The sequence below is a fragment of the Protopterus annectens genome, chromosome 6.part1 (assembly GCF_019279795.1).
Source record: "Protopterus annectens isolate FY-2018-M chromosome 6.part1, PAN1.0, whole genome shotgun sequence".
Classification (NCBI taxonomy): Eukaryota; Metazoa; Chordata; order Ceratodontiformes; family Protopteridae; genus Protopterus; species Protopterus annectens.
The window spans coordinates 76,602,750-76,615,249 of record NC_056738.1 but is presented as its reverse complement, the minus strand read 5'-3'; the positions used below and the strand labels follow the sequence as shown (position 1 = coordinate 76,615,249).

At 34.2% G+C, this 12,500-nt stretch overlaps 1 protein-coding gene across 1 annotated transcript in view; it reads right to left on the bottom strand.

The window, feature by feature from the left end:
* LOC122805399 (myosin-IIIb-like) overlaps positions 1–12,500 on the bottom strand; it is a 950,073-nt gene that overhangs the window by 751,832 nt on the left and 185,741 nt on the right. Inside the window, exon 2 of the mRNA XM_044075509.1 lies at positions 1,746–1,929. Within this exon, the coding sequence (XP_043931444.1) occupies positions 1,746–1,892 (147 nt within the window). The 5' untranslated portion in view covers positions 1,893–1,929. The remainder of the gene's footprint in view (positions 1–1,745; positions 1,930–12,500) is intronic.

Below are 12,500 nucleotides of genomic sequence, written 5' to 3'. Positions count from 1 at the left end.
CAGGCTTTTTTCATGTATTGACTATTGCAACTGTCTGTAGTTGAGGCTTCCAGATTATGACCTCAGTTGTTTGCATCTAGTATAAGATTCTGCCGTCCATTTACTAACTGGTACTACAGATTATCGGCCTCAACCTCTGTTGTCCAGTTATTAACACATACTGCATATTATCAGACTCTGTTGTCCTGGATATTAACACGTACTGCACATTATCAGCATATTATTATAGATCGTTTGCTGGATGCTTCTTCATTTTTTAAATCATGTTCAGAGTTCTAAACCTGACTTATATGTTTTACATGGCACTGGTCTTCCCCACCTGTAAGAGTTGCTCAGGCCTTACTTGTCTACCTACAACTTTTGTTAAGCCGCAGAGGAGCTGCTGATAGTCCAGAAGATGCGGCTGCTTGTTATCTGCAATTTGTTCCACTGCTCATCAAATACAGCAGCAATGGACTCTACTAACTAGTGTGGCCTTACAAAATCCCAGTGTTGAACAGATTCAAATGTTTGAACCTGCCTTTTAATCTCACTACTCTTTCATGTCTTACATTGCCTCAGCCAACACCTTGTTTTGTTGTTTTGGGTAATGTGTGTTTTACTGCAATATGTCTTATTTTCTGTTTCTTTTACTGTGCAGAAAGTTACAGTTGTAAAACTTTAACATTAGTGAACCTTCTATATACCATTAGAATTTGGTAACATTAATACAATGACAACAAAGAAATGAAGATAAACATGAAAGAAAATGCAGATGGGTATTATACATAACTCCTTTGACATGCTGAACAAAACAGAAGTCCAGAGTATAAATTATAGGAAATTTTTGTCGAGGATGCATGATGAAGAAATTTTTTGACGATGGTCAGGCTGAACTCAGTGTGCTCAGTACAAACATTTTCTGTGTAAATTGTAAGAACATATGAACGATGAACAGAAATATTAGACTACTCTCTGAGGAAAATATGATAATTATTTTATTTAGGAGTATAATGTAATGTTTTACACAATGTTTAATTTCTGAAATAAAAGCAAGAATGTACTGTACAGATACAATAAGGGTATGCTGTAATAAAAGAATTCTGGAAACCATCTATGAATTGCATGAGTGCTGAATTTTCTTTCTTTTCCCATTTTTCTGGCTATATTTCTCAGCACCACTTGGCACTCTTTCAGTGTGAATTTATTCTCTAAGATACATCTTACGCTCCTGGATACTTGGAATGAGATATAATTGGTAGTGTCATTAAAGTTCATGCACTGAGGGTTTCTGTCATCCATTTTCTACATAAAGTATGTACTGCTGATTCCTGCCAAGATGTTGTATCAAACTGCAGTGTGGAACAGCAAAGAGAAAAGCTTTATCATACAATAGCAGTGCAGGAACTCATTCTGCAGATCCGATGGGAGGATGCGTCTCATATTTCACATGGCAACAGAAGTCTAGCAATCAGGTTGTCAGAGTGCTTAAGTATTAAAAGGTTCAAATGCTACATTTTTGCAAAAAAACAATGCAGAGACATCTCATAAAACCTATTAGAATATAGATTTAACTAAAATTACATATAAATGCCTTTGTAAAATCTTAAATTCATCAGAAGTTATAATATATTCACTCCAATATTCAAGCTAAAAATGTTTATGCTATGTGGTAGTGTACATTCGTCATGAAGCTTTCACATTTATTTCTTATTTTCTCTAGAAACCTTATGTTCTACTTTTATTTTCCTTAAGGATCTACTTACATTGACAGGATCCAGGACCTTGACAGCCGCCTGATTTCCATCTTTCTTGTTGGCAACTTTATAGACTGTGCCATATGTGCCTTTTCCAATGGTCTCAACGATTTCCCAAGTGTCTGTTGGATCAGCTAAGTTTTCAAATCTAGTCATTCCAGAATTATATGGAAATAGTCCAAATAATGACGTTCTATAAAGACAAGAAAAAATGTTGTTAAGCACACTAAAAATAGTGATACACAAATGTACATTAACACAAATATCCTATGGTTCTTTTAGTCTGATGGATTCTTGTCTAGGCCTTCCTACCTCTGGCATCATATTCCTATTCTCAGAGTTCCATTAAATCGGTTTAATTCACTGCAGAACTCCCCTTCTGTATTTATCCCAACCACTGCTGTAGGAATTCAATGTACCTACCACCATTACTGTAATGAATGCTCCCTCACATGATATATCATTCTATCCTACTTGCTCTTTCTAGTATATGAAGGTATATTATACCTTCTAACCATTGCTTTTCTCTCCACCAAGGTATCTGCAGAAATGTATGTTCTTTTAATGATTTCTACAGCAGATTCTATAACACCCATGTAGCAATTCAATTAACTACACCCTCCCTGTCTATGCACACAGATAGATGTGACCTTCAAGTCCTGGGCAAAATATTCTCAGTGAGCCCTTACTAATGACACATGCAGTGGCATCCATTTTTAATTTCTTCCACCACTGAAAATATTTTCCAATGAGCCACAGATTTCCATTAATTATACTCTATCCCCACCCATCCACATCATCCTAGTACATGGTTATAGTCAGGTGATCCAGATAACAAACCTCATGACCTTTTCCTGAATGTCATCATTTAGAATTTTTACTCCATCTTTCTATTCCAGATACATACTTGCATCACACACACACACACACACACACACACACACACACACACACACACACACACACACACACACACACACACACACACACAATGTGAGATTTAGATGTAGATCTTGGTGTTTTAATGTAGAAGACTATGATGTTATTACATTAGATATTTCCTCCCACATCCCTCCACCCCATCTAGATTGACCCCAGGTTTGTCAGTCTTACTATTGCCTACAAATATGAATACTTCAACTTCCACACTGTCCATTAAAAAAAAAAAAAAAAAAAAAACAGTACTGAATAAACTTCACACATCTGGCCCAGAGTCCCAATTTTCTTGGAAAGAACTTCTGCTACACCATTTTCTGGGTGATGGCATTCAGGTCTATATTAGGTCGCCGAAATGGTATTCCGGTGAACACCTACTCAGTGACCTGTAATTGGTAAAAATCACTTCAGTGATTCACTGAATTCACTAAGGGCAACAAAATAGTTTCCCAAAGCACAACGGACAACTATAGAACTTTGCCCTTTTCTCCACTGTAGTGTGATCTCAAAGTTGGTATATATAGTTGGGGTGTGTGGGGAGCAAAAGGGTTCGAGTGAAGTAAAGTTAGTTCATTGTGCTTCAGGCAACCATTTTATTGTCCTTAGTAATTCAGCGAATCGCTGATGCAATTTTCACTGATTGTTGATGTACAGATGTTCACCAGAATACCATTTCGGCGAACTAATATAGACCCATGGCACTCAACCAAGTTTTGTTCCAATTTGGTTCATTAGGTCACAGCCATACTGCTCAGACTAACAAGTCTAAGCAAAATGAAAAACAGTTACTTAATAAAATGAACTCATCTGATAATCCAGAAAAAAAAAAAATAAACAAATGTAGAAACTCGACTCATCAGAAGCCACACACCTCTGCAATCTGCAATATTCCTCTAGGACTACTGGCAACATACTTTAAGCTCTTCATATACTTTGGTTGGAAATATTAGACTGACGATTAGTGTTATATGTTGATTAGTGATAGTTAATGTGTCACATACAGCAAAGTTATTAAAACAATTTAACAAAAGCCCTACAGCATAAATATTCTCTAAAATGTACCCTTCAGGCAAAGGACACATTTCACATCCATGAATTAAAAACGTTAAGTTTAAGCTTGGCAGGGGAGAATGGGAATGAACAGACACTGCCGATTTGCCCATTGTGGTGGGCAGGGAGTCAGATTTGGCAAACCACAGAGGCGACACCTAGAGGGAGTACTGAATGCTGCATCCATGTAGCACGACCTATGAGCACAATACGCTATGGTGCACATGCATGTAGTCAGGGAGATTCGTCATGCAGAATCATGTTCCCTGTGGCCAGCAATACGCAGTACACCTTAGTTTGCCACTGAAAAGGCAGGAATGACTATTCCAGCAAGGGATGGGTAGACCACTCTGCAGGACCAGTAAGCTGGCCCACCCCACCCCCCACCTCCTCATTTCCTCTCCTGCAGAACTGATGAGTCAATAGGGCTACCTAACAGGAACAAATGGGTTGAAGGGCTCTGTATTAGCCTGGGAGTGCCTGACTGTAGCTCTATGGAACAAATAGGTCAACTGGGTATTGGTAAAGGAGCAAACTACTTTTAAAGGTGCATACTTTGAGAACAAGTGTTTCAAAATATACATCTTTCATAAATGCATACAAGTGACATGCTAGTTCATACACTGGTATCACATTTTAACCTATAATATACAAGTCGGTCCTTTATTCACTGCAATAGTACAGATATTAGTTTCTGCATGAAATAAAATCAAAGTCATTGCCCACGCTACTCACAGCCACTGTTTCAAAAGATTTGAAACCTCTACTGAGCTTAACTGGATGCTGTTTAATTTTTACATACTGTAGACATGCTACAACCCTTTCCTACAGTGGTAATTCCTTAAATAATGGCATTGTATTCATTTTGTCTAAATGCATAGCTATTTTAATCTGGCCACTCCCACAAAACTCTCCCATATGCTAGCCTCATCAAGACATTCCATCTATGAGAATATAAATCATTCTTTCAATTGACATAGCTCAGTATATATATATATATATATATATATATATATATATATATATATATATATATATTTATATTTATGTCCACCTTATAATTTTCAGTATCACCCAGATGTTTTATAAGGTTGTTTAGAAATTCATTTCACAAGATTGGCTGTAAGCTCTGGATGTGTCCCCTTCCCTGTTTTCATTCAACCAGATTGGAGTCAAACATAATTTTTTGTAAGCTACACTTCGTTTATACCGCACTCATTCTCGTGTCTTATAATAGAAACAGAAATACAGGTCAGGACAGTCCTAGATGCTACTGCCCCTAGTGGATAACCCTTATTAAATACAAGGAATAAACCTGTCAAAATTTTGTAAGAGCTTTGAAGTTTACATTTTGTTCCATGCTGGGTCAGTGATTTGCTGACATTATAGCAAATTATTTTATGCTTAGCCATAGGAAAGGAACTCCATTTGTCATTTCCACCATTTTGGTAGCATGTTTAAAGATTTATGTGGTTAACCTGATCTGCTCTGACCAAAATAAAAGAGCAACACTTGCCAGCACTGCAAGCCTAAATGTACATCCCTTCCAGCTGATGGTCGTTTTCTATGCATAACTTGCAAATAACTTCTTCTCGTCAGTAACATGAAAGTCCAGCTACTGGCATTTTTTATGTATGTATGTATGAATTTATTTATTTATTAACCGAGTGGGCTCTTAGTAAAGCATAATTGTACTTTACAGTAGTCAACCAGCATGTTTTTGTAATGTGGTAGGAAACCATAACACCCAAATGAATCTAAACACACAAATGCAGACTTGAAAACTCTGCACAGACAGACAATAGCATACATACTGCTCAACTGTATAGATTTTCACAGAACATTCAGATTTTTGCCTCATATTTTTGGCCCACTTTTCATAAAAGTGTGCTTTTCTGGTAAATTATTGGTATGTTATTAAAGGCTAAAGACAGAACATAATTACAGACATTTGAATTTCAGACTTCATACCCTTCAGTAAATTCATACTAACAATCTGTGGTTATTCTATCAACTTTCTAAGATTGTAAGAGCAATATTTAAAACCTGCCCCTATTTTTAGGCTTTTCTCCTCCCCATTATTTGTGTCTTTGTCCAGATGTCTTGCTCTAAAAGGTTGAGAGGTATAAATAGCAATCAAGACTAAATCCAGGAACCATGTAGTGGACATAGCTCTCAACTGTCCAGATTTTTTGCAGAATGTCCAGATGTTTGCCTCATATTTTTGGTCTGTTGCTCATAAAACTTGTGGTTTTCTGGCAAATAAGTGAGGAATGAATTCATTAAATAATGACAGACATTTAAGTTTCAGACTTAATATCCTTAAGAAAATGTATGCCTGGGAATGGCTAACTGAAAGCAGCAGTATTTTCGAGCTCCATACAACTAGTTAAATAAGACAGGAAAAATATTCTTTTTTTTTTTCTCTTCAAAGTATAAAGTCTTATAGATAAAGGACTAATTTACATAATTAGAAACTTTGGTGAAGTTTTACAAATAATTTCCTGTCAAAACTCTTGGAGATATATTCACTTGTTAAAATAAGCAACTCAAAGAATTCTCATCAGGATGCTGCCTTAAAGGAGGAACTACAACAGATGGCATCTACCCTGCAGGAGTTGTCTTTGAAGATGGATGATTTTAAAAGAGAACCTAGAAAATCTTAAAACAAGTAGTCAAAAACAGGCTGACACCCTCAAGGAAATGCTACAAAAACACCAGACAAGGATAACAGGAACAGAGGTTTCTCTAAATGACTTAGAAAGCAGACTTATGGAAGTGGAAACACAGAAAGAACTACTTCTTAAATAAAACACTTGGTTGGTTAATAAAGTAGATTACTTGGAAAATAGGGAGAGGAGAAATAACATCAGGATTTTTGGATTACCTGAAAACACAGAAGGTGAGTATTTCCTTTTTATCAAGCTGGATCCGTGACTTTTTAAATTTAAAAGAAGGACATTGTTTGGCATTGAATGGGCACACAGAACTCTTGGGAAACCTGCCACTAACTCAAACTCTCCTCCTAGGTCAATAATTATAACATTTCTTTCATACTTGGATATGGGACTGATTTTAAGATCTGCTTGGAGGAAGGCACCTCTAAAATATAAACAGAGCCTGATAAAATTTGATAATGACTATTCATCTAGAATAACGGAACAAAGGAAAAAAGTGTGGCCAATGATACAGTTAATGAAACAAAATAACATCAAGGCACAACTTGCATATCCAGCTAAGATAAGAATGCCAACAAGATGAGGACTTTTATTGACTTAGAGGAAGCTTCTTCATTTATTAAAACTAATAATGTGATTAATTTACCAGAAGATATGGACTGGATGTCACTTTCTCTCAAGAGAATAAAAGAAACAAATGTCTGGACAGATGTCAAAAAGAAGACGCAAAAGACTAATAACGTTACAGCCAAATCTCTCAGAGCATCTACTATGATATGAATTGTTTTAACATTACTTTAAAGGACCAATTTTACTGCTTGGAATTTTAAAACAAAGGTAACTAACTACTGGAATCTTTATCTATATTTTTTGCAAATAGATGACACATGAGAGTTTTCACATTACCTCAGGTATGTAAAACAGGGTACTTTTCTTTCACAGAAGGAGGGTTATATAGCACATAAAATATTTATACTGTAAATCAACATACATAGTATATGTGTATTTTCTCCTAATTCTCTTTTCTCTCTCTCTCTTCTTTCTTTTCTCATTATTTATTTTATCTGCACCTTGTCTCCCTTTCTAAATTCTCTTTTTACTATACTAATATAGTCTGTATATATTTAATAACTCACTATCTATACATAGATAAATAGTCTAAAATAATCTAGTTTTAGGGTAGACTAATTGGAATAGTGAACTTAATTGTTATTACAATATTTATTAGATTAATGGTAGTCACTGTTATGCTTACTGGGATTGGGGACGTGTTCGTGATTTACTCTGATATGTTCCATTCATGTACATGTGTCCTTTGAATTATTTCCTTTTAGTATTAAATACATAAACAAAGGAGGGAAAAATGTACTGTTGGTTAAGAGAAGTGAAGCTTTCTTCACATTCTATTTGCGTTGCCATAGCAACAGTAAATAAATTGCTACAGTTTCTAAGGACACTGTGAACCTGTGAAGTGCATTTAGCCTCACAGATAACAAATAATAAGAAAAAGTAATGTTGTTTAGTTATTAAAATGAAAAACAACCTAAGCAAGGTAAAATAAATACATAATAGGACTATTTGTAAATATTTTATGATTTATCCTCATAGGATTACATATTCATGGAAACACAACTCAAATGTTTCTAAACTACATGTGCACTTAAATGTAACTGCTTGATTAAAAAGTATTACTCAGTTTAATATGACTTCACAAGCTGTCTACACTGTAAAATTTGTAAAACTATTTCTCAATACACACTGGCTATGCTCCTGTACTAACCCTGACTAACTTTTTTTCGTTTACACTAATCACCAACCTACATCTCTTTAATCTTACCCTTAAAGATGTTATTGCAAATAAAAATTATGTGTATATGTATATTATACCCTCTCTTATACAGTTCCCATGTTATGCTCACTATGAGTATTGTATTTTGTACAAAAAAAAAAACAGTAATGATTTTATGAAACAATAGCGGTTTTGCTTAGTTTGATCTGTTTTGACTTTTATATTAATTCTGTATGTTTCTTGGAGGTTTTCTCCCCGGGCCTCTGCTGAAAATGGACATGTATCCAGACAGACTAGCCCGGTCAACAAATATAAAATAAATAAATAACATTTTATATGTTAATTGAAATTGTCAGTCTCTAGAGCATATGAAAAGATACAGATTACTTTTTGCAAAATGTTATCTTTGCAGTTACCTCACACTCTGTACAAACTCACTTGGTAACTGACAGCTATTCATTTAAAATATCAGTTTAAATATTAAATATGCCCCTGAAATGCTATTGACAATTTGATAAAATATAATCTGAACTGTAAAATGAATGACTTGTAAGAAGTAAAGTAATGCATAGACTTCAAAGACAGTTCTTGACACTACAGTAAAAGTAAAAATATATATTCACAAGGAAGTATTGAAATGTTTTAGTCTTCCAGCTAAAAGAGCTTACTGTCAACATTTTGAGATATCAGAAAGTTTGAAGAGCTAGGAAATTACTATTCTTTGTCTTTATAATGATTATTAGACAGATGTTAGACTCCGCTTAGTTTTATAAATTGTGACATATGTTTATGAGGAAAAGTGGACTCAGTTACTCACATTGGACTACACATTCCTGGAAACTCAACCGAAATGTCTCCAAATTACTTGTGAATTTAAATGAAACTGCCTGATTAAATTAGCATAACTTACTTTAACAATCGGAATCCATAAGCTATCTGCTCTATATATGCTACATTATATATGTCACTTGCACATGACAAGCTCTAGAGCACACAAAACAAATACATATTATTTTTGCAACATGCTATATTTGCACTAACCATACATTCTAAACTAACTCAATTGGCAACTGACAAGTTATTTATTTGAAACATCAGTTAAAATATTAATTGTGCCCTTGAAATGTTGTTGCAGTTTTGACAAAACAAAACCTAAATTGAAAAAGGAATTATTTGAAGTGAAGTATTGTACAGATTTCAGAGACATCTATTGACACTACAGTACAAGTAGAAATGTATACATGCAAGGAAAAACTGAAATGCTTTATACTTTTAGTTAAAATAGCTTATTGATAACTTTTCTCTTTATCAGAAAATATAAAGAGCTAGGAAATTATTTCTAATTTGTCTTTATAATGTTTACTAAAGTGATGCTAGTCATTGACTCGATTAATGGACTGCGAGTCATGTACAAGATGGACTACTGAATGTTATTTCTGTTTACCTATGTTTGTTGAATTTCTTTTATTAGTTCTTTCAGCTTTTCCTGGTTAGGGGTCGCCACAGCGGACTTCCGGTCCGCTAATCATTGGCAGTAGATTTTTATGGTGACGAGGTGCCAGCTCGACACCCAACCTTTAACGAAGACATGCCCATTCTACGCATGTCTTTCGAACGCCACTCTACCATGGGGAGGACATGCAGACTCCACACAGAAGGCGCTCAAGCCGAGAATCAAATGGAAGAACCTCTTGCTGTGAGGCAACAATGCTACCTTAGTACTGATTTAAAACAAGGGAAAGAAAGGGAAGGGAAATCTTTGTTTTTGGTCAAGGGAGGAGAGGCTTAAGAGTATTCTAACTGCCCCAAGAACTCTCTAAAATGCTCTAAATACTAGTTGATTAATACTTACCTAAGGTAAGTCTTTATTACCATATAGGTACCTTCACATTCATTCGAGACCTGATGTGATTACCCATACCCGAAGCAGGATGTGTCCTATGCAGGATGGGAATTGTCAGGGTGATCATAGTTCATTCTTAGACTCTGCTTTGTAAATCTATAAATATGTAAAAGCACTGCACACTAGAATGTAGGGCACCTCTACTCAAAGTTAGGATACCACTGATAAGCCATGTCTTTTCATAAGTATAAGTTGAAGTTGGTGAGCTGAAGATTGGGAAAGTAAAGGAAGACAGTACACCTACAGTAAATTCGTATTTCACTGGGAAATCCCTCATTGTCTCCTGTAGAGTCCTTTTAGTCAAATTATTTTAGTAATATCTATTTGTTGTTGGCTTATTTAGTGTATGCTCCTCTGTTGCATTTAATTTATCCAAAATGACATATCTGACATTTGGGATCTCTTAAGGGTAACTAAATACTGGATATTAAGTCAACCTAATAATTGTTTACACTACTAACATTCCATCCTGATATATAAAATACTATTCAACAGTAATAGAATAATATAGAATTTCATATCTCTTTTAAGAAAATTCTCCATATAATAATTTAACATATGGAGCTCAGTTGATATTGTTGGTTAAAGGTATGAGTGATAATCCAATAGATCTATCATTATCTATTGGATTAGGAATGACTTACATTCCATGTTTAATGGGAAATTCATATTTACTTGTATTTGATACTTTAGAATTAATGTTTTATAGAAGCACTTTTTTAAAGCCTGACCAGAATTTTACCGTACTTGTATTTAAAGAAGAAAGAACATTAAAATTACACTCCCAAGTTTACACACATAAAAATAACATTAAATGTTATCAGAGAATATGGTATAACTGCTATAATCAAAATTAAAAAAAAGAAGCAAAAAGTTTCTTTCAACAATAACTTGAAATGGATTTAACATTCTTATCATTAAATGCTAATGGCTTAAATAATGCAAATAAAAGATCAAACTTGCTAAAATATTTAAATCTAAATAAGGCACATGTAGTATTTCTCCAGAAAATGCATTTTAAGACTAATGATAGTTTTATTTGGAACCCTAAGGATTATACATTCTTAGCTCAATCCTCCTATAGAACAAAGACAAAAGGAGTATTAATTCTCTGGAAGAAAAACATAATCAGTCCAAAAGTTATTTATAAATATGAAGACAAAGAAGGTCTACTAGCATTTGTTATAATTAAATTTAATAACAGAATATGGACATTAGCTAATCTATATGGGTTCCCAGGAAATGGAGCAGGAATGGATAAAAAACACCTAGATTTTATTTCCAACAATTATAAAGGGAATCTTATACTGGGAGGAGATTTTAATTGTACCTTAGAAGCTTCTGAAACCACCAAGAAGTCTTTTCTCATAGCAACTATTTCAAAATCCTTAAAAAGATGCATTGATTCATTTCATTTAATAGACACTTTTAAAGTAAAAGATGATAAATCCTTACTATATTCCCATAAAGACCATAGATTTGGAACACAAACCAGAATAGACAAATTATTCGTAGTTCAAGATTTACAAACAAAAATCCTCAACTTCTCAATAGTTCCATGCCCCTTCTCAGATCATGACTCCCTGATAATGAAGCTCCAAATAGAGTTTAAACCTCTCAACTAGAATTCCATCATATAGCATGAAAATTAAAGAATTCAGACCCTGGATGTTGTCAGAACTACAATTATTTCTTGAAATTAATAATACAACAGAAATCAGTAGAGTCATGGTATGGGACTCATTAAAAGCTTATTTATTTGGTAAGACCCTTAGTTGAAGTCAGAGACTGGGAATATGAATCATTAGACTTGAACACCAGATTCTTGACAAATAATCTAAAAAAATCAGAATTGTCCAGAAGTCAAAAAAGAAACAGATGAATTAAATAAAAAGTATAATGAAATTCTAACATAAAACTTGTCTAGCCTTGGAAAAATTAAAAATAAACTCATTATCCACCTCCCCCAGATATCTACATAACTTACCTACAAGAATTAAAATACAATCCAAAGTAAATAACATTAGTAGTATATATTATGAAAAGAAAGGGGGAAAAGTATCATATATAGGAGACATCCTTGAAGCATTCCGGTTCCATTTATATGGAATACTTCAAAAATGAGATACCAACCAAATAAACTTAGATACAAACCTTATCAATATAAAAAAAAATCCCGAAAACTTAAAACTAGACCTACAAAAACCTATATCCTACAAAGAAATTGTTGACAAGATAAAAGAAAGTAAATCTAACAAAGCTCCAGGGATAGATGGTATAATTACGGAAATTTACAAACTCTTTCCTTCAACAGTAACCTCCCTTTTTCATAAAACTTTGCTAGAAGTCCAGTCAGAAGCAGATATACCACCATCATGGAAATATTCTCTCATAACACCAATTCTAAA